This window comes from Hippoglossus hippoglossus, chromosome 23, assembly GCF_009819705.1.
Source record: "Hippoglossus hippoglossus isolate fHipHip1 chromosome 23, fHipHip1.pri, whole genome shotgun sequence".
In the NCBI taxonomy this organism is placed as follows: domain Eukaryota; kingdom Metazoa; phylum Chordata; class Actinopteri; order Pleuronectiformes; family Pleuronectidae; genus Hippoglossus; species Hippoglossus hippoglossus.
Genome location: NC_047173.1, coordinates 6,603,840 through 6,623,955, shown reverse-complemented (window position 1 = coordinate 6,623,955; position 20,116 = coordinate 6,603,840). Strand labels below are relative to the sequence as shown.

At 39.7% G+C, this 20,116-nt stretch overlaps 1 protein-coding gene and 1 long non-coding RNA gene across 3 annotated transcripts in view; one reads left to right on the top strand and one right to left on the bottom strand.

Annotated features, from left to right (window-relative positions):
• Window positions 1-5,486: 5,486 nt before the first annotated feature.
• On the top strand, window positions 5,487-18,115 carry LOC117757598. Its single transcript, XR_004613159.1, has 2 exons — window positions 5,487-5,517; window positions 17,663-18,115. It is a non-coding gene; the product is annotated as an uncharacterized LOC117757598 (long non-coding RNA).
• A 5-nt stretch (window positions 18,116-18,120) lies between these two features.
• LOC117757595 (copine-8) overlaps window positions 18,121-20,116 on the bottom strand; it is a 72,574-nt gene continuing 70,578 nt past the window's right edge. For both annotated transcript variants that reach the window (XM_034578863.1, XM_034578864.1), the window contains one exon: window positions 18,121-18,547. In XM_034578863.1, coding sequence (XP_034434754.1) covers window positions 18,359-18,547 — 189 coding nt within the window. In that variant the 3' untranslated portion in view covers window positions 18,121-18,358. The remainder of the gene's footprint in view (window positions 18,548-20,116) is intronic.

Below are 20,116 nucleotides of genomic sequence, written 5' to 3'. Positions count from 1 at the left end.
CAGACTCTTAAAATATTTGTTTTAAATAGTACATAAACATGTGAATACAGCGTTTATTAAAATACAAATTTTAAATACAAAAGACATACATCATAGAAAGTTTATTGTTTCATCATATTTTTCTCAGTGCTTCTTACAGTTCACATTAGACAGGAAAGTTGGGTACAGAGAGTAGATCTGCCTGTTGAATAGATTTTCATATGTACAGCAAAAATGGGAAATTCTCACTTCGCTTGTCCTCCATTGACACAAGATTTAACCTAAAAATAAGATAAAACAGAAATAATAATAGATATACAAATAAAGCTAAACTTAATAATAGAAATGCACACACACACACCTGTTTAAATATGCTTGAACTCGATTCACACGTTCAAAGATTTTTAAATGTGACTCCTGTTTTGAGCCCTGACACATTACTGCCAAACCTGGACCCTAGATGGTGCTATAAGACAAAGTGTGATATTCCCATTGGAGAGAACATGTCATTTAACCTGAAGAGGAAAAATCAATCAAACTGCACACAAAAAAACATAATCAAATTCTGGCTGAACAAACAACAGACAAAGAATAAACCCAGGCGGCCAGATCTCATAATAAGAATCTGTCATTCCTCGGTATGTGATCATAATAATAATAATAACAAGGATTGATTTGCTTTGTTGCTCGTGTACTTCGGAGTGATCTTCATTACGTTGGAAGTGAAAAGCTCAAGTGGGAGGAAGAGGCAAACAAGTGGCACGATGGCTGCTCTCCATCTGACCCATATCACGCAGTTTCTAATTACATCAAGCAGCGTGGGGCCAGCTCACAGGAGAGACTTTCATAAAATCAAACTGGGATGATTATACAAATGTTGATTACACTATTCACACTCTGAAGGAGCTGCAGTCTGTAGAGTTTGAGTGTTCACAGGGAAAATGACTTGGAAAATACAGTATTTTGTCAGTTTTTTTGGCTTTGACTTAATCTCTCTCTCTCTCTCTCTCTCTCTCTCTCTCTCTCTCTCTCTCTCTCTGCCTCATTGATTTTTATTTTTGGAGGATGATGAAAGCACAGATTCGTCCGTCTCACCACCGCATTCAGGCGTCTCAGAAATTACAGCCCAACAGGCTCATTCCTAGATTTTGTCCTTGCACAACGCTAAACATCTGATTAATCTGTGTTTTGAGGAAGACATGTGAAATGATGGTTTGCCAAAGTTACAGAATCACACTGATTTGGCTTAAGCATACAGAAGTTCTTTCATGACAAATAGTTTTCAGAGAGCAGAAACTAAATTTTTGAGTAAAAAAAATCAAACTGGAAACACAAGTACAAACTTGTGTTTTTAACGTATAAAGGGTCAGAAATGTTCACTTTCTGTCAGTGACTTTCGTGTTGTTGTTTCTACGTTTTATGGAGATAGGCTGCAAGGCTAATACTGCTATATTCATATAATAATTATCACAATCATGTTATAATATATAATTAAACACATAATTATGAATTTGACTGGAAACCAATCAACCGACAAGTCTCAACTTCCTCCCACTATCTAGAAATGAAGCCACAATATTCCTCATATGGATGCATTTGGAGCCAGAGTCTGTGCAGGAGTTAGGTCACGAGTCTGTCTCAGCTGTCAATCACTACATTTCACCCCCTTTTAGAAATCATTACATAACTAATTAACATCAAACTTAATCATCAATGTGATAGGAGCTAACTAAAATGACGTAAACATCTTTGAGAAAAATGGATCTCATGTGTATTACAACAATTTTATCTTGGTCAATGTCTCATTCACTAACATGGATGAGGCAGGGTTTATGACTGAGAGGCTTTGGCTTCACTTCATGTTTTACATTTTCACATCTTTATTTCTCTGGTTCTGAGCTGTTGTCAGGCAACAGCTGAAACTTGAGAAAGTTGCCAGTCGTGGGAAAGAAAGAAATCCAGTGCATAAACATCTGTAAAATGCCTAATTATCGTTGATAGACTTTGCGTTTTGCAAGATTTAACAATCAAGTAACAATTAGTGAGCTTTGCAGGTGTTGGTATTGGTGGATTGTTTTAACCTGAGGCAGAGCGAGGCTGGTTGTTCCCTCCTGATTCCAATCTTTGTGCAAAGCGTAGCCAAACGGCTGTAGCAACAAATGTGGGAGAGTGATATGGGAATAATAATGTTTATTTTGTTCTTTAGCAGCATAAAGAGCCAGGCTTGTGAGTCCAAAACGTTGTTTATTGCAGATTTATGGATTTACAGGTTGTAGCTTGGATTTGTTGTGAGCATATGTTTGTCAGAGATACTTGTCCGTACAAGATGTGCAGCAGCATGAATTACAGGTTAAACACATTTTTTGTATTGGATATTTTCTCACATAAAACTACATTAGTTATTAGATTTGATATTTTCACATGCACACACACTAACATTTTTGCATTAGAGCAAAGCACATTTTTGTTTTTCATATCCCCATCCTACACACACACACACACACACATACACACACATTTTAGTTTGTGTAAGTGTCGGAGGCTCTGAACCATTAATTAGAAGAGGAGCCTCCAGAAAGAGCCTTTTGTTTCCTGGAGCCAAAGGTGAGGACAAGAAAGCACAGAAAGACACTGAGACACATTTGTTTCTTAGATTTAATCAAGAGTTGCTCTCTATGTAAAAGTTGCAGGAGCAGAGAAATAATTAGGGTAAGCCAGCCGGAGGAGGAGGAGGAGGAGAGGTACAAGGAGCTGGAGGGATGTAGAAGGAATGAGAAAACAGGGAAAATCAAGAGGCGGCTCGTTTGTTGAAGTTGCTGTTCAGGTTTTAAAAAGGCACATTAACAGTGTTCTTGTCATGATTCCCACTTCTACCAGTGATTCTGTCACTAACTTATTATTTATGATATTTCAGACCCAGCCACCGCTCTGCTCAGTGTCCCACCAGCCGGACGCTCCAGTGTCCTCACAGCCAAACTCTCCAGACCCTAGTTTGCTCATCTGCCTGATTCCTGTTCCTGACTGTTTGCCTGTCTGACTAAGATTCTCTCTTTGTACTGTTGTCTGTCTGTTTGCCTTTTTGTGTTTCTGTCAGCAGGATTTCTCAAAATCTATACCAAACACATTTCCATGAAACTCGGATGGGACATGGATCAAGAAAGGAACCATTACATTTTGGGGCAGATCCAGGATTTTCTTTTTTTCTTCAACGACCCCCACCCTGTTCCCTCTCACAACCCGAGACAGCAGGAATGGAAATCAAGTAACAAAAATGAAAGTAGAAATAAGTCGAAAACATTACATAAAAGTAACTAGTATTACAAACACCATTTACCAGGAGAGGTTGTGAAGACGTGTGCCTCAATAGCAGCCATATGTGTGTGAAGTTCAACATGTTATAACACTGCCACTCATGGAATGTTACACAAATGCATGACTGATGATGAGGGTGACATAAACTAAATGAGATGATATGCTGGTTGCGGATGAAAGAGCAGATCTAAGATTTGTTTTATTTCACCTTCTTGAGTAAATTATCTGGGTATAATTTCTTAACATGTGATATTTCTAGGCTTACGAGTTCTCTATTGTATTCTTTGTGTGTGAATGTCACAGTGCTTGTATGAAATATCACTTGGCTTAATCAGGCTGCGACTTCCTTGTTTTCCACCACTTGGTTATTTACATACTTATAATGAATGACTCAAATTCACGGAGCTGTTTCACATGGAAAAGTTATTACTTGCGAGGCAAATAGAGTAAATTCAACTCACAGTCTTCTGCTCACTGTGCACAACTCAGTTAACCTTCATGGTATTTTGTGATGACTGATCTCCCTCTTATTAAAAGTACTTGAGCTGTATAAACACAGTCTATTTACCATCCCTGCCTTCTGTTCCACCAGCAAAGTCTCACAATAAACCAGCTCCTTCAAAAATATAGCACTATCCTTACATAAATCCTTCCTCCAGACACTGTGTGAACCCAGGTGTAACTTCCTCTGTTATGAGATGCATGTTCAAGATGGAGACATGTACGCAATATCTCAGAGTGTGTGTATTGCAGTTCTGTATAAATCAGTATATCCCTGCAGTGTCCTTTGCAATCCCTCAGTTTATTGGAGCTGCTGGCTGGAGAAGCAATACGCTGCCTCCAACTGTCACTGACATTATTTCAGAAGGCGCATACATGCCATTCCTGATAATTATTATCACCCTTGCAGTGGGTGGTTACAACGGAGACCTTTTCATATTCCATTCTGCCTCCTCTGCCGGGTGCGCGTCAGGGTCCTGTGAGATGGAGCTCGGAATAAATGTTTTTCTTTTGTCAGGAGTCATGATCGTCTTGGGGCTTTTTCTTCACGGTGTTATTTCTACGGTGAGAACAGTCGCTGGGAGTTTAAACATTTAAGCATCAGCTAATCACGATTGACTCACTCACTGCAAATGATAATGTAGGTAAATATTGTGTCGTGCAGAGAAATGTACTCGTATTAAATAAATGAGTAAATATGCATAAAAATGAGGCCACTATGAAGCAATAGCCTATTTGACCATTTTAACCTATAAAAGAGACAATGAGACCAATATTATTATTTTTTCAGCTTGATTTAGGGGAAAAAATGACTTTTAAAGGTCCAGTGTGTTGGATTTATTGCCATCTAGTGGTGAAGCTGCATTTTTCAACCAACTTTTCTAAGCACGTTGGAGAATATACTGCAGCTACTGTAGAAGAGGGCCAGCTTCGAAGACTGGATATAAAGATGGACGACGTGTTTGCGACACTGTTTCAAATAAGAAAAAAATCAAATAACAAATTAAAACCAAACTTATCAAAAACAAACATCGGTTTGATAAGATCTACCTAAAATGAAAGAAACCATCTTTGAGAAAAATATTTCATAAACATTTGTATTTTGATATTTGACATGGAGGAGGTGGGGTTTAAGACCTGTGATGCATCCAGCCACCAACGGGCGATGAAAATGTTTTGGCTCCACTTTCGGGAGCTGTCATGTCGTCCATCTTTATTTAGAAATTCAGGAAGAACAACATATAGTATACAATGTGTGTGTATGTGTGTGTGTAGCTGTGATGTCAGATGATTGTTTAAGTCTTCCGACATTCTCGGTCCGTCACTGTACATCAGTTATCTTCCTACACACGCACACATACACTACATGTCAGCGCACAATACATGTATTCACATTCACATGTAACTCAACAGTAGTCACACTGGCTGGAGACCACACACACGGCATATAACACATCAGAAACTCCCTTGTTTCCCCAGTCACCTTCTACCTTCTCTTTCTCTCACACACACACACAAATACACAGACACACACTCTTACAAGACGATGAGGCTGCCAACACTCCATGCATCTGCCTCCTGTCTCCCTGCATAATGCATTGGCAGGTGAGGAGGGAAAACACTCTCACTCACGCATGCTTACACACAGTTAAGACCCACACAGAAGCGTTTAGCTGTGATGCATAATGTATCAGGCCAGGTTACAGAGAGAGAGAGAGAGAGAGAGTGTGTGTGTGTGTGTGTGTGTGTGTGTGTGTGTGTGTGTGTGTGTGTGTGTGTGTGTGTGTGTGTGTGTGTGTGTGTGTGTGTGTGTGTTTGTGTGTGTTCGGCATCCACTGATTAAACTCATCAAGCACAATAAAAGCTGTTTGTCAAGTAAGTGGCTGAGTTGGTGTTTAATCTCACTTAAACTCATTTATTTCATATCAACAGAAATAAAACAGAACCAATGTTTTTACATAACTTCCTCTCCCTCTTAGGGGGGGTCTCTTTTTTTCGGTTTCACCCCCATGATGCTGACGGCGGCTGTTCAACATGAGATATTAAGCTTCGCTCCATTTGATCAGAACGTAATTACCCCCACTCTGTAATAATGACTCAAAAACAAATTATCAATTATATTTTGAGAGTAAGCTGCGATTGCAGTTTGTGCCTTGATCACACATTACAGAGTAAACATGGGGACACAGAGGAACAGTGCAGAGGGCGCCGTGTGTTGACACTCATCTTGTTTTTAAGGAGCGGGGATACTCCACCAAATTTACCCACGAGGCTTTTAAATCTGATGACCCTGATGATGTCATTAGCGTTACCGTAGCTAGGGGCTAGGTGAATGCAAATTTCTATTAGATATATTAATAGATAATAGATATAATCTGCGTTACAGTTTGTGGGGTCATGGGTGTTTTGAGGAGCAGGGAGGGTCTCATCCATAGACTGTTTAAAGATGATGAGCATAAACATGATGGCTCCACAAAGGTGTTTTGACCGCCATCTGGTGGCTGGCTGTAGTATAGGTCATACGCCACGCTTCCTCCATGTTAGTGTACAGGACATTAATCATACTAAAAAGTACATGTCTAGTAATTTTTTTCTCAAAGACGGCCTTTCATGTGTTGATGTTAACTGAAGCCCACCGTAGATTCTCCTTCATGCTTAGAAAGGGAGGGGTGAGTGGTATGGAGTTGGTTGCAATATGCAACTACACCAATAAATGGCACTAAATCATACACACCAGACTTTTAATGTCATTTTATCCCCTAATAAAAAAAAGATAGTGGTCTAATTGTCTCTTCTACAAGTTGTTGGGTCAGATATTGCTTCATGGTGGCCTAATTTCTATGCATATAGCCAATAGCCTAATGTAGGACACTAATGAAATGCACTAGGGTAAATGTAGGCTCCAGCTTTGCACTATATCAGGCACTAAAAGTCAGAATATCTCTGCACCATGAAGATGAAAATCAAATAATGCAGATTTCAATCAAATTATACAATGTACAAGGAAAATGAAATGAGGCTGTTTGGCATCCCTGCTTTTGACAAAAACAGAAATCCCATTTAGATATTATATGCTGTAAGAAAAATACTGTATAACACGTATGCTCTAAAACTTATATAATGCACATGAACCTGAAAAATGTGCCATCTCCTCGCACCTTGATCAAAACAATTACAGCACATGGAGAAAAATGTTCTATTAATATGAGAGTGGTGGGAGTTCAGTGGGCAGAGTGGCCAAAACATATGTTTTGATTTATTAACAGCACACAGTAATTTATGAAACCCGCCCACATTCATATCACGTTCTGCAAAATTCTGTCTGCAGAACGTGGGGCGCTGTGAGGGTGTGTGAGAGAGGATTCTGGGAGATTCTGGGAGATGTCCAGATGCCGCCTTCAGGTTTAGAGGATGCAAACTCTGCGGTACGAACCATCTGAACTTCTTTCTTTTTTTTATGTCTCTGGGAATTATTCAAATGAGATCCAACTTTAGCCCTGTCTCCGTGGCAGGTTGCTAAGCTACAGGCTGTGTCAGGAAGTGACAAGCGAACATAATTACGACCCTGGTTGACAGACAGCGACCACAGTGTTCATTAGACTTACTCAAGCATTAAGGCATCAAGTCTTTTTAAAGGACAAAAAAAAAGGAAACTCACACGACCCGACTAATTACCACATAATCATTTGGTGAATAAGTATTTAAACAATTAAGGAGCAAAGGAATCGTTTCTCACTTCCCCAGAGTCTGGATGGAGTGATGAGACAGATGAGTACTCCACCCTCTCTTAGTTTTAACATTCTTTCATTCTTTCATTCTTTCAGATTTAATATTTGAACTAATGCACAAATAATGTAAATTCATAAATTAATTGCTCCTCCATGACGTTCATTTTCTCAGGTGCATCTTGCCTGAATTCTTGGCCTTGATGTTGTCCTCTATCGCTGCTAATGAGCGGCACTCCTCTGTCATTTTTTTTGTACACAGTATCAGGACCTGCTCTCTCTCTCTCGTTTCCTCTCTCTCTCTCTCATTCTCGCTGCTGCCGCTGCATTAGATGTTGATTGACAGTGATATTAGCACCTTTCCCTCACCGCCTCTCGTCGCCCCTCAATCAATCCATCCATCTCCTCCCTTGGCCTCAAGGGATGCTGGGAAAATCAAGCTATTTATAGCGACCTGAGGCGTGCATGTGCGTGCGGCTCTCCCTGCTCGTGCAGAAGGAAAAAGCACCCCGGTGCATACAGCATGATGAATCCTTCACCTGAGTCTGCTCTCTGCATTTTAAACCTTACGAATTATACATTTATCAGGGTCCATTTTAAATCATGCCAGGTTTAGACAAAAACAAGGACAGATTAAACCTCATACATAGTTCCCTTGTTCCCCAAAATTGGCTTGTCTGCAGTCTTTCTTGCAGATTCTCCCTCCATCCATTATCCTATCTCAGGGGAAGTTGGAACAAATCCCAGCTGACATTGGATGTAAGGCGGGGTACTTCCTGGACAGGTCAAAAGCCCAGCACAGGGCCAGCATACAACCATTCACACCTACAAGCAACCTGACCCCAATCTGCAGGTCTTAGGCGTGTGGGAGGAAGCTGTAGTCCCCAGAAAAAACCCACGCAAACATCGGGAGAACATGCAAACTCCTCAAAGAAAGACTCAGCCGGGATCGAACCAGAATTGAATTGTTCTTGCACCACCGCCTACGAAGCAGATACTTTTTCTAATGTAAACGAGGGCAACAAAGAGGTCCTGAGGTCATTCCAGCTGTTAAAGATCAACCTGGAGGCCACAATATGTCAATTTATTTATATATTCTGTATTCATCCAGTTGTTGATGTTCCAGAAGAGTTTCAGCCGAAACAACTCACACTTTTCTCAAGTTAAACACGCATCTCTGTGACTGGAGGAACAGACCACAGGCACGATTATAAAACAGGATTTTATAACCTGTGGTTTAATCCTAAACCTTTCAGAGTGTCCACGGGGGTTCACTTCCTAACGGACGGAACATTGCCATGGTTACTTACCCTACACACATCACTGGCTCCAGATCAGAATAATGAATCAAAACCTGTCAACAACTGACCAATCAGATCACTATATATCATTTCTACAGGATCCTGACAGGGACAAACTAGACTTGTAATGAAGAGCAGAAAGATATTTACATCGATAAGTGGAATTATTTTGGTGTGTTGATGACTTCACTTGTCCACTCTGGTCTTAAAACAGAACTGTGGAGCAGGTCACAGTAAATAAATACATCATAAATATTATAGCTTCATTTTGATTCCTGACTGAATTCCAAGCAGCGTTGATGCTTTTACTTTCTTATTCTGTCACTGTGGATCAGAACAACCTGAGTAGAAATACAAAACTAAACCCTGTGATGCCTTATATGACAAAATTCTCATAACACAAATTTTAATATTCCCATTGATTATAAATAAACATTTCAGTCGGATTGATCTCCTCTCTGCTTTGGCAGCAGAAACAGTTTGACACGACTTCAACTGCATCACGTGTAAGAAACCTTTCCTGTCATTATGTACAATTGATCCTTTGCCATACTTTTATGATTGTGGGTTATTTCTAGCATTTCTTCTCTTTTCTATTTATGTGATCACACTGTTTACATTTCTCTTTGTTAAATGTCACTTGCATGTCATTATAACTTAATTTCCCTGCAGGTATTCTCATGTATTGGGAATTAAGTAGTTTATTCATGGTTCTGCTTCTAATGAATGACTTTGCTTCTTCCACATGAACAGGCTCGTAAAAAGGAGAACGATGACAACTGACAGCTAGTTTCTTAATGCAGGTAATCCAGGTCAGATAATGTTCGGTTCAGTGAAACCACATAATTAAAAATTCATTAGAACTTGTAATAAAAAACAAGGCTTTGCACAATTCGCATTCTCATTTCTCAACCCAGCTCCAGCGAGGACAAAGAGGTGAAACCACACGTGAGTTTTGAGTAAAGGATTCTAGTAAGATGAAAAAATAAACAGGAAAAAAACAATAAAAACAAAGTGAAACCTATTTGAAGTCATATGTGATGCATGAATAGCTGCGAGGCTGTTGCAAGGTGTAGGAAAAGAAACCAAACGCAGCCAAAACCAACCAGCGGCAGTCTCGGCTTTAAGTAGAGGAGCATGTGATGAGTCCAGGTGACGTTCATTTCCCTGATGATCTCACCTCACGCTGCCATTTTGGGTCCAGCGAGGAAATATTTTAGAGGAAAGACTTTCCCTCATCACATCTGTCTGAGATATCAGGGGGAAAACTAGACGATGCAAACACTGTTTACTACTTGCTGCTAACAGTTTAAAGCAAAGTAGTGTCTGATCATGCTCTGTTTCTTGAGATATTTTTTATGGTAAATAAGAACTAAAATAAACAGTGAGACACATGCTGGTAAGCAGGGGCATTGCAACAGTGCAACAATCATAATCATACAATTTAATTTCTATATCACTTATCTAAACAAGGTTACGGGTGTTTTACAAAATACATGGGAATGAAAATTGACATAAAAGAACGATAGCATATCAGAAAATATCAAAACAAAGACCATCCTTTAAAACCAGTTAAAAATCAGGTATTAAAAGGCTTTACTTTAAAGATATGTTTTATGATTTGAAAAAAAAAACGGTAAAGTGCTGGCAAATACACCCGACCCAAACCTATCCCAGGATTCTTTGCGCTTTGGTGAGGTAATAGCGCCAGAAGCGCTGAGAGGTCAGAGTATTAGGCTTCAACTCAACCGAACAACTTACAGTACACATGTTTTAAAAAAAAATAGACAACAGGATATTAAAACTGTCTCGTCGAGCCAACTGCAGCTCTGTTACTAGGTAACAGAAACAAGGGTGGGACGAGCTGGTGACACTAATCACGGAAAGCCTCTGCAGACGATACTGACTTATTTCAGACTCTTTCCTGGGCAGGGTAGATCGTGTCATTCGAAGGGAGGAACTCAGGAAAGCCTCGGGGTCCTGATGGCAGAAGCCAGGTCACACTTAGTTACCAGCCATGACTTAGGAACTACTAGCAAGTGTTGGTTGGAAGGGAAATCAGTAAAGTAGGCAACTGCCTGGGGCTACGAATTGAGAGAGGCTGAATACGTTTGTCCACAGCAATGACAACTTTGTGAGAAACTCCTTAAATGTGTTAAGAATGTACAGGAGACTGCACAGCACCATGGTTGGAAACGTCCCAACAAGGCCACATGTCACCTTCTGCCAAAAGCTTGGTAATTTGGGAGGTTTGGATGAAGACTAGAAGTTCTAGGATTCTTATTCCGAGGATGTTGATATGTTTGGGGTTAGGTTTGGTTCAATGTCGGCCGCCCTGAGTCTGAGGAAGAGCCTTTTGCTCGAAATGCAAATAAATCCTTTGCCGGGAGCTTTTGTTGAACCATTAAAATATTATTTCTCTACTGGATGTGTGGGCTGTTCCCCAAAGTCTCTTGAAACACTGCTGCTAGTTCGCTTTATAAAAGCTTAGTAACCATCATTAATGTTAATGAAGTTCTACAGTTCTCCACGAGCGGAGAAAATTCTTTCAGAGCTTTTCTCCCAGCAGACTCCAGAGGAAGATGGTTTTCACAAATATCTGAAGATCGATAAATTGATGAATGACGACCTTTTACATCAAGATGGAGAAACGTTATATTAAACAATATTACGCTCCCTGCTGATCCCTGTCATTCATTACATAAATACATTTTTAAAAAAGCAGTGATTTAATTTCTGCTAAAATGGGATCCTTCCTTCACCGCTGTCAGATTTCATACACGGATGTACAAACTTCCTCTGAGCTCTGATCTCAGCACCTGTCTGGCAGCCGAGCCACAATTACAGGCTTGATTTTGAGCGAGACCAAGTGTGAAGCCAGCCGAGGGAATTTGACACATAATGAGGCAAATTCATCAGCCAATTTTGTCCGCTCTCTAAGTTAATGCAGGTATTTAAAAAAAAGAAGAAATGTTTGGGCCAACACCTGACATCTTATCTAATATACAAGAGGAGGTTGATGGTGATTGATCGGACAGCAGGACACTGCGTGCACACTTGATTCCATCCGCCTATTACAACACTCACATAAGCTGTGTCTCAATTCAGGGGCTGCATCCTTAGAGGACGTGATCTTCCCGGGCCAATGTAGATCGCCTCCTTTGTGGGCTGCGTAGATCGCGAAGGCCAAACCGAAATGAGACGATCTGGTCTACAGAGGCTTTTCGTGATCGGCGTCAGTCATGTCCATACTGCTGTTGCCTGGCGACAGAGCTGAAGTTGGATACGATGAGAATGTTTTAAAGCCCCTTGTACTCTTAGATGTTTGGTTGATGTCTTGTCACTTGCCGACGCAATTATCTCTGTTACCACCTGGCTCAAGGCTGGCAACAAAAAGGGAGGTCACACACAGATCGATCAATCAAAAGTAATTTATTTAACTCAACTCATACATCATATTAATTAACTAGTGAGGTGTGTAAGTATGAAGGACATCAGTTGTGTCAGAAGTGTGTGGATGAGTGAGAATATCGTGTGATGTGTGTTTGTTAGTGCAGCAAACCAAACAAAGGAAGAAGGTTGAGGCTGGTGCAGCAGGCCCTGCTGAGAGAGAGAGAGAGACTCCCAGAAGAGCAGTCTTTTATGCTTTCTTGGAAGGCCCACCCAGATGGGCAGGTAGGTGGGTGTAGCTCCACCCACCAGCACAGAGCAAGGCACACAGGCAGGTAGAGTAAGAGGGTCGTCACACTCTTTAAAAAACGGTGTTGTAACAGAAGCGCAATGAATCCTGGGATATGTTCCACCCACTTGAGACTTCGCTTATAGAAAGACACATGGCCTTTGCTGTCTAGTCATACAACTGTGACGCAGTGGGTCTTTGAACGCAGCCTCTGAAAAACGCAGCCCCTGAATTGAGACACAGTTAGAGTCCGACTTTAATTCACACATTGATTCTGAAATGTCAGTGATGCGTTCAAGTCCATGCTAACAATCTGGAAAAAAGAAAAATGAAGCGAGGAAGAAGCAGGGAGACTGTGATAATTGCGTTTCCAACAAGTGGACAAAAACATTAACCTCACACCATGAGTATGCAAAGTGATTTTTATATGTTAAATTCTGCAATACATGGAAACTCCCCTCACCCTGGGAATGCAAAGACAGTGATGCACCCATTTACTTATTGAGTACGTAAACTGTTGAAGAGTTGCATAGCTATTAAGAAATTTTTTTTTTACATTTTCAACTTTGAAAAAGCTTTGTTAATGTTTTGGTGTATTTCGGGGTTCAGTATGTTGTTATGCTATATCAAGGAAAAAAGACAATTGGGTTAAACTCCTGATTTCCTACATTTCCCAAAATACCTTTAGACAAGGCCCGAAGCATAGCAGTATTGGTGCCATACAGTGATGGTGGTAAGTAATTCACACTCACACTGTATTGTTTCATTTCTTTGTTGACATCCTCCATGCTGTTCCTCAGATAACTGACATTTGGAAACAAACCGTATATTGTTGAAGCTCCAGCGTCGATGGCGACAGCTCGTCATCGCACAGCGAACGACACATCCTCACGTATTTGTTATCGAGCCAGAAACACATGCAGAGAGTGAGTGGGAGGAATACCACTAATTAAAGGCCTAATCATACACGAGGCAGGCGGAGTCGTAGGCAGTTACCATGTAAACAGCAGCTCACATGGACACACGTGATGGTGTTTTACTGAGCTTTAAGTGAAGGTGTTCATTATACAGTGAGATGGAAGAAGTTTCCACAGGGAAGTTTATCTGAGAGTTTAAAGGTTGGTGAAAGTGAGGCGGCGACATGGTGATAGTTGTGGTCACGAGTACGTTCACGTGACTGCAGCTGATGGCGAAAATGATTACCTCCACTGTCCTTTACACGTTCTCCTACCAAGAGTGAGACAGAAAGCCTGATTTGAGACTCATGTCTGCGTTTAAAAGTGAAATGTTTCGAGGTCTAACTATCTCTCAATAAGTAACCTATGATCTCTATGAGCAACAGGAAGACGATCAGCTCTATCACTGGTGAGTGACACACTGAGACAAAATCTCAGACAAAAACAAGCTGAATTGTGACTTTTGAAAATCAAGAGATCTCAGCAGCTGCCAAACAACTTGCTGAGTTATTGTGGTGTTGATGAAAGAAACAGCAGATTCTACAGAGCTGCTGTATTTCTGCGAGACGGGGCTCTGACAGTTTTACTGATTCGCTCTTTAAACAGGTGACAGTTAATTTCAGACATAAAAACTGAGAATGAAATATTTTCCTCTTTCATATTTCGGGAAACAGTTGCCACCTCAGTGGGCAGATTCAGATTGAGAGAAAGACTTGTCAGTGACCTTTGACATAACCAAATATTTTGGAGGTCATATTTTGCAGAAGCATTTAGTGGCCGACTCAAGGCCAGTGCTTCTGTATCCGTGTATTTTGTACATTTATCTTGTCTGAGGGAGCCAATCAGATCCATCAGTCCAAATAAGGTGAGAATGGAAGAAAAAATACAGTGGTGCAAAATGTCCAGCAATTGTTGTGTTTAATATGAATAATATTTGAAAAATCCATAGTTTGATACAGAAATAGTCATCTATTATATATATATATATTATCAGACAATCAGTACTTCAGCCATGCTTTCTCTGATTAATCACCATTTCAAAAAAGTACAAGACAAATAGTTTTTTTCTCATACTTGTGCAAAGGAAATACACTAAAAAGCAATAGAAACACTGACACAAAATAGATAAACGATCAACTCCTTTAAACAATTCATTTTTCTGAAGAAGGCATCGCACAATTCCGAGAAAAATTGGTGAAAGATTTAAGGCAATTTTGTACAGGTCATTTTCATACAGTTTTACATTTCAAAACACACAGTTTTTAACAAAAGGAACTGGTGCATCCTTTGTAAAACTGCCCATGCAAACATAGTGCACGTTGTTAAGAAGATATGACGAGCATACAATATGTTATTTGGATAGCTTTAGTAAACAAAGATCTGATGTGTAACCTCACATGGTCTATTAAAACTCTCTTATAAAGCACATACACACACACACACACACACAATCGCACACAAGCATATGCGTCCAAATTATACTTGTATCTAAAAAAACAGACACACACATACACACACTCTCTTCTTCATGGGCTTAGTAAGCTTAGTGAATTGTTGCACAAAAAAATGTGTATAAAACGTTTTAAAAAAAAGTTAATTACGTATAATTGTCGACACTAAGCAGACCACCACAAACATACACTTATTACTACAGTAGTAATTTGTGTCTGTGTGTATATTTGGCTGCAAATAAGGCCAATACAATCTTTATTTGATACGCAACTGAATAAATGTTGATACTGAAAAATGTCAAAAATGTACAATATCTCAAATTTTACAGCATTCGATATGTTTTCATTTTGAACCCATATTTAAATTAACCTTCTTTAAAGGTGTGCAATTGTCTTATTTTTGCAATTTTCAGTAATTGGTTTTAGTCCCTCGGATCATATGAATGATATGATTGACTGGTTGCCATTGGTAAGCCTTGGTTTAAAATTTTCATTTGAAATTTTGCTGTTTGAATTTCTCCAATCCAATTTCAGCAGCTTGATTCGACTCAACTTACACCAATAGAATTTAAGTCACTCGAATAAACGTATTTGAATATATCTCATTTGTGAACACTAGAAATAATAAAAACATATAAACTTTAAATTACCTATAAGAGGGTAATCCAAAACATATAAATGTACATACTTTGGAAAATATGTAATTTCTGTTCTACAAAATCAGTGGGATCAAAATTTCAATCTTAGGTATTGCATAATGATTTTATAGTTAAGTATTCAGTTGGGAATGAAATTCAAGAACTTATGGCTTTTTTCTGCTCTCATACTGTGTCCTGTCCTTGTCAACAAGCCTTGTGCAGGGATTTGGTGAACTGAGAATGTAATAAAAGCCGAAGTATTAAGTAAGTGTTCACTGAAGAACATGTAGCTAGAAATAGGAGGTAGATTTCCGTTCAAATAGCTCGGCAGGATTTTAAATTTAGGCTGTTTGTGAGTCCTGGGATTGAATCTGTGCAGAATCATGTCATGAAAAAAAAAAGCTTTGATAGTCTGATGTGATCATTAGCTTTACCTAGATATTGCTACGTCTGACATTACTTTATCAGTTTGCTGACCAATGGCTGGAGCTACAAAAGTTGTAAGAAGTTAAGAAAGGAAGATGGAGATGAAAAGCAGATTTAAGATTTACATAATGTATCATCAGTTTTACGTTTCTTGTGTACCATGGAAAATAAAGTAAAAACTTTGCGTCAGCTGTTGTGATGTGTGATTAATAAACCTTGAGAACAATAATTTCACAGGTGCATTTTTGACTGTAGGACACAACATAGATGCTTGTGACCCTTGAAAAAAAAAGTTCTATAATCCGATTACGCAGATTATTGTTTTACACCCAAAAATCTGGGAAATCTTGTCTGTGGATAATGAATATGATAAAAATTAGACACGTTAAGACGTTGGTGCAGCTCGTCTTCTATAAGACGTCTGGGTTAGTTAGTGGATGATGTAGTTGTCAAAAACGTTTTCAGTAATACATACAAAATAAAATTTAGCATTACATTTTATTTTATATATTATAATATCATAATCTGTCTAATTTGAAATTTTGATTTAATAGGGTAAAATACTGTTTTGCAATGCTACCGTCACTTGCTGCACTGTAATTCACATATTAATGATAAAATGTTCCTTCATTACTACTTTTTGTTAAGACTTCTCATGTTGTTTTAAGATAAATATTCCATTCATTCATACACACATTCACGATCACTCATCACTTCAGCACACTTACGTTATAATCTCATTCTTCATTTGACGCCATACAGAAAAACGATCACTCGTTAAATTATAAACTTGTGGGACGTTGTCGGTGACATTACACAAATCATCCTTTTACATATGATTGGCACGTATAAGTACACCTCATAAAAACAAACATGTAAAAAAGCTATATCAAAGGTGCAATTAAAAAATACACATCCCAAAAAATGGCACAAAAAAGCAAACATAGGGAAAGTGTGTTTTTCTTTGCATTTTTGACCACTGGGCTCTTTTTGCTCAAACAGTTTCCCATTTGAGAGCAGCTGCTGTCGTTTTAAACACGGGGCAGGGATGTGGGTGTTAAGACGACGTGATGAGACGAAACCCCTGGGGCATGTGGGCATCCTATTGCCAAGGCAGTTTGAACGACAGAGACAGAGACAGAGACAGAAAAAGAGTTGCTGTGTTCCCATTCAACAATCAATATATGCTACATAAAATACCCTCATACAGGGTCATCACATCTCTGGGAAACTGGGATTGATAAATATCTTTACCTGTAATCAATCAATCAAAAAATAAATATGGTTTATGTATCATCTCCTCTCAAACTGTTGCATGGGAATACAGCAAGTAAAAGTGACAAAGGCATAAAAGAAAGGAAAGAAAGATTGAGAGACAGATAGACAGGAAGAAGATAAGTAACATGGCGACAGACAGACAGACAGACAGGCCTGAGAGCAGTGCAGACAGACAGGGTGAAGTGACAAACTGAGAGACAGACACTCACCCTCCCCACAGACGTACAGACAGTCGGACAGATGGGTAGAAGAAGAGGTAGTGCAGGGTCACTAAATGCATGCACTTGACTGAGGCTACACCCATGCAAAAGGTTAATACAAACACGAGAATACAGTACAGTACGGTACAGCACGGTACGGTACGGTACAGAAGGGCTACCAGGACCTGCACTGCTGCTACCTGACACACACGCCAGGAGAGAGAGAGAGAGAGAGAGAGAGAGAGAGAGAGAGAGAGAGAGAGAGAGAATTACATTGGAGAGTATTAGAGAGAATAGCAAGCTTCGTACTGAAACAATGTGAATATAAAAGTATCAACAGTAAAAATCCTTGTCTGCATTTACTGTAAACAGTGAGTTATCTGAGAGAGAGAGAGAGAGAGAGAGAGAGAGAGAGAGAGAGAGAGAGAGAGAGAGAGAGAGAGAGATATGTCCAGTTATTTACAGGATCAGTTAAGATCAAGTGATTCCTTTGTTTTGTCTGGAGACATTCTCTCTACAGTGTTTCTAAAGGCCGCTCCTTCATTCCCTTTCTTCCTCGCTTCCTCACTTCACCAGGTGGATCCAGGCAGACGGAAATTGATTCCCTCCTTGAATCCAAACTTTACAAACTCCCAAAGCCTGACCAAATTTCCCAGTCAAGAAAAAAAGTAAAAAATCCAGACAATAACAGGAATGCTTGACAGTGGTGGAAGTAAACAGACTCTCATTGGCTTTTCCTGTACTCAAAAGCATCACTCTCTTGGCTCGATATGCAGCTTCCCGAACACATGAAAGATCAGCGTGACCCACGACGTCAAGGCATGGAGAGCGGCTTTAAGGAAATGGAAGTATATCGAGCGTTAAGTCAGTTAAGTTAAACCCCTGGCTCCAAAAAAACAAACTTCTCCACCCTCAAATCTGGGTTTGGAGTGGTTGGCCCGGCGGCGTATAGGGAGGTGGTGCCGGTGACGGCTTGATCCCACGGGTCCTCATGTAGGAGAGGAACTGGTCGGGGATCTCGGCCAAGACGTCTTTGGCGAGCCGGGCCATGCTCAGGATGTGGTTCCCTGTCCGGTCGATGTAGTCCCTGAACGGGACAAACTGATGAGGGAGGAGAGGGAAGAAAAGAAGAGATTTTGAAAAGAAGAGATGGGAGGGTTTGGATGGGGAGACAGGGATCAGGAAATTTCTCTTAAGCCTTTGAATTTATTCGAATGTAAGCCGCTACTGTTAACATGTCCAGGTAAAGGGACACATCCCAACTACATTTCGTTACATTTAACTCTAATCACAACGAGCACTTTGCATTATTTTCTTATTTCTTTTCTTTATTTATGGAAATTGGTCCTGGTAGTTGAGTGCGCTCTAATGTTAGCAGCTCTGTGCTAATTTTTACTTTAGTTGATTGAAGTTTACTCTCCAGCATCCATCAACTTAATCCTTCTGACCCCTTTTACAGAGTCGTCATTATTAAATGAGGTGGAAACAGTAAGAAGTCAGCTGGACTTTACCTTTTTCGACCAACTAATTTAGCATTATCTTGATCATCCTTCAGAAGCTGCATATGAGGATCGATAGCAGCTAGGCCGTCCCATTTCAAATGCTTTTGGAAGTACAAGTGGAAGATGTGCTTATGAACTGCAAGATGAGTTTTGTAAAAAAAAATGTATATGTATTGAAAAAACTCCAATCCAGACCAGAAATTGGCGCTGCTACAGAGAAGACAGTCACAGCTAATTAAGACACTGCAGGTTTTCCATTTTTGCTGAAATGAAACTCCACTGTCAGGGACAAAGGAGGGGGTGAACATTAGGAGCAAACCTGGTTACTGAACAGCAAAAGTAGACACAAGGATTGTGCAAATTATTGAAATCAGGTTTTAGTGAGGATATTAGGGATTCAAATCTAATGATGCTATTTAGGGTGAAATTGACCAGTTTCAGCTTTGAGACAGAGAGAGGAGATAGGCACAGAGCCAGCAAAATACAGATTTCAGACACTTCTGCATTGGCTACACTTCTCAGACCTGGAGTCTAAGTCCACATTTATTAACTACAGTCTATGGGCAAGACTACTGGCTTGTTTATAACTTGTCCACAGATCTCACCAATAAAACTGGAATATTCAATATTAATACTACTGATAAACTATGAACATCCGGCTTAAGTTGAAATAAAGATTGAATATTTCTGACTGCATTAGATGTACAGTATGTGTATCTGTCTTTGCTGGCACAACATACTGGTGTGAATGCACTATACTCTCTTAGAGGTCAAATGTTCCATTATATAATGAGCTACAAACCATTTTCCAGGGTCACTTCACCACAAAACAGGCACTCACGTTGACTTCCAGGCTCACGTTTTAGTTTTATTTATATCCTTTTTCAATGTTTTGCTGAAGAACCCATGGACACATGTTGTTCTTGACTTCTTTATCTAACAGGTCACAGTGTTGCAACTCATTATTTACATCTAAAGACTGTGCTGCCTCCTTCGCAACCTTAATCCTGCTGTGATTTAATAAATGCTCACATATTTCAAACCCTTTTTCATGTCACAGACCGTCACTGGTTATATGCTCTTACATTGCTGAATTATATAGAGACAGATCTGAGGATGTCTGCTTTTCATTTACTTAATGAGCCGTTGTCACCTACAGTGACAGGAT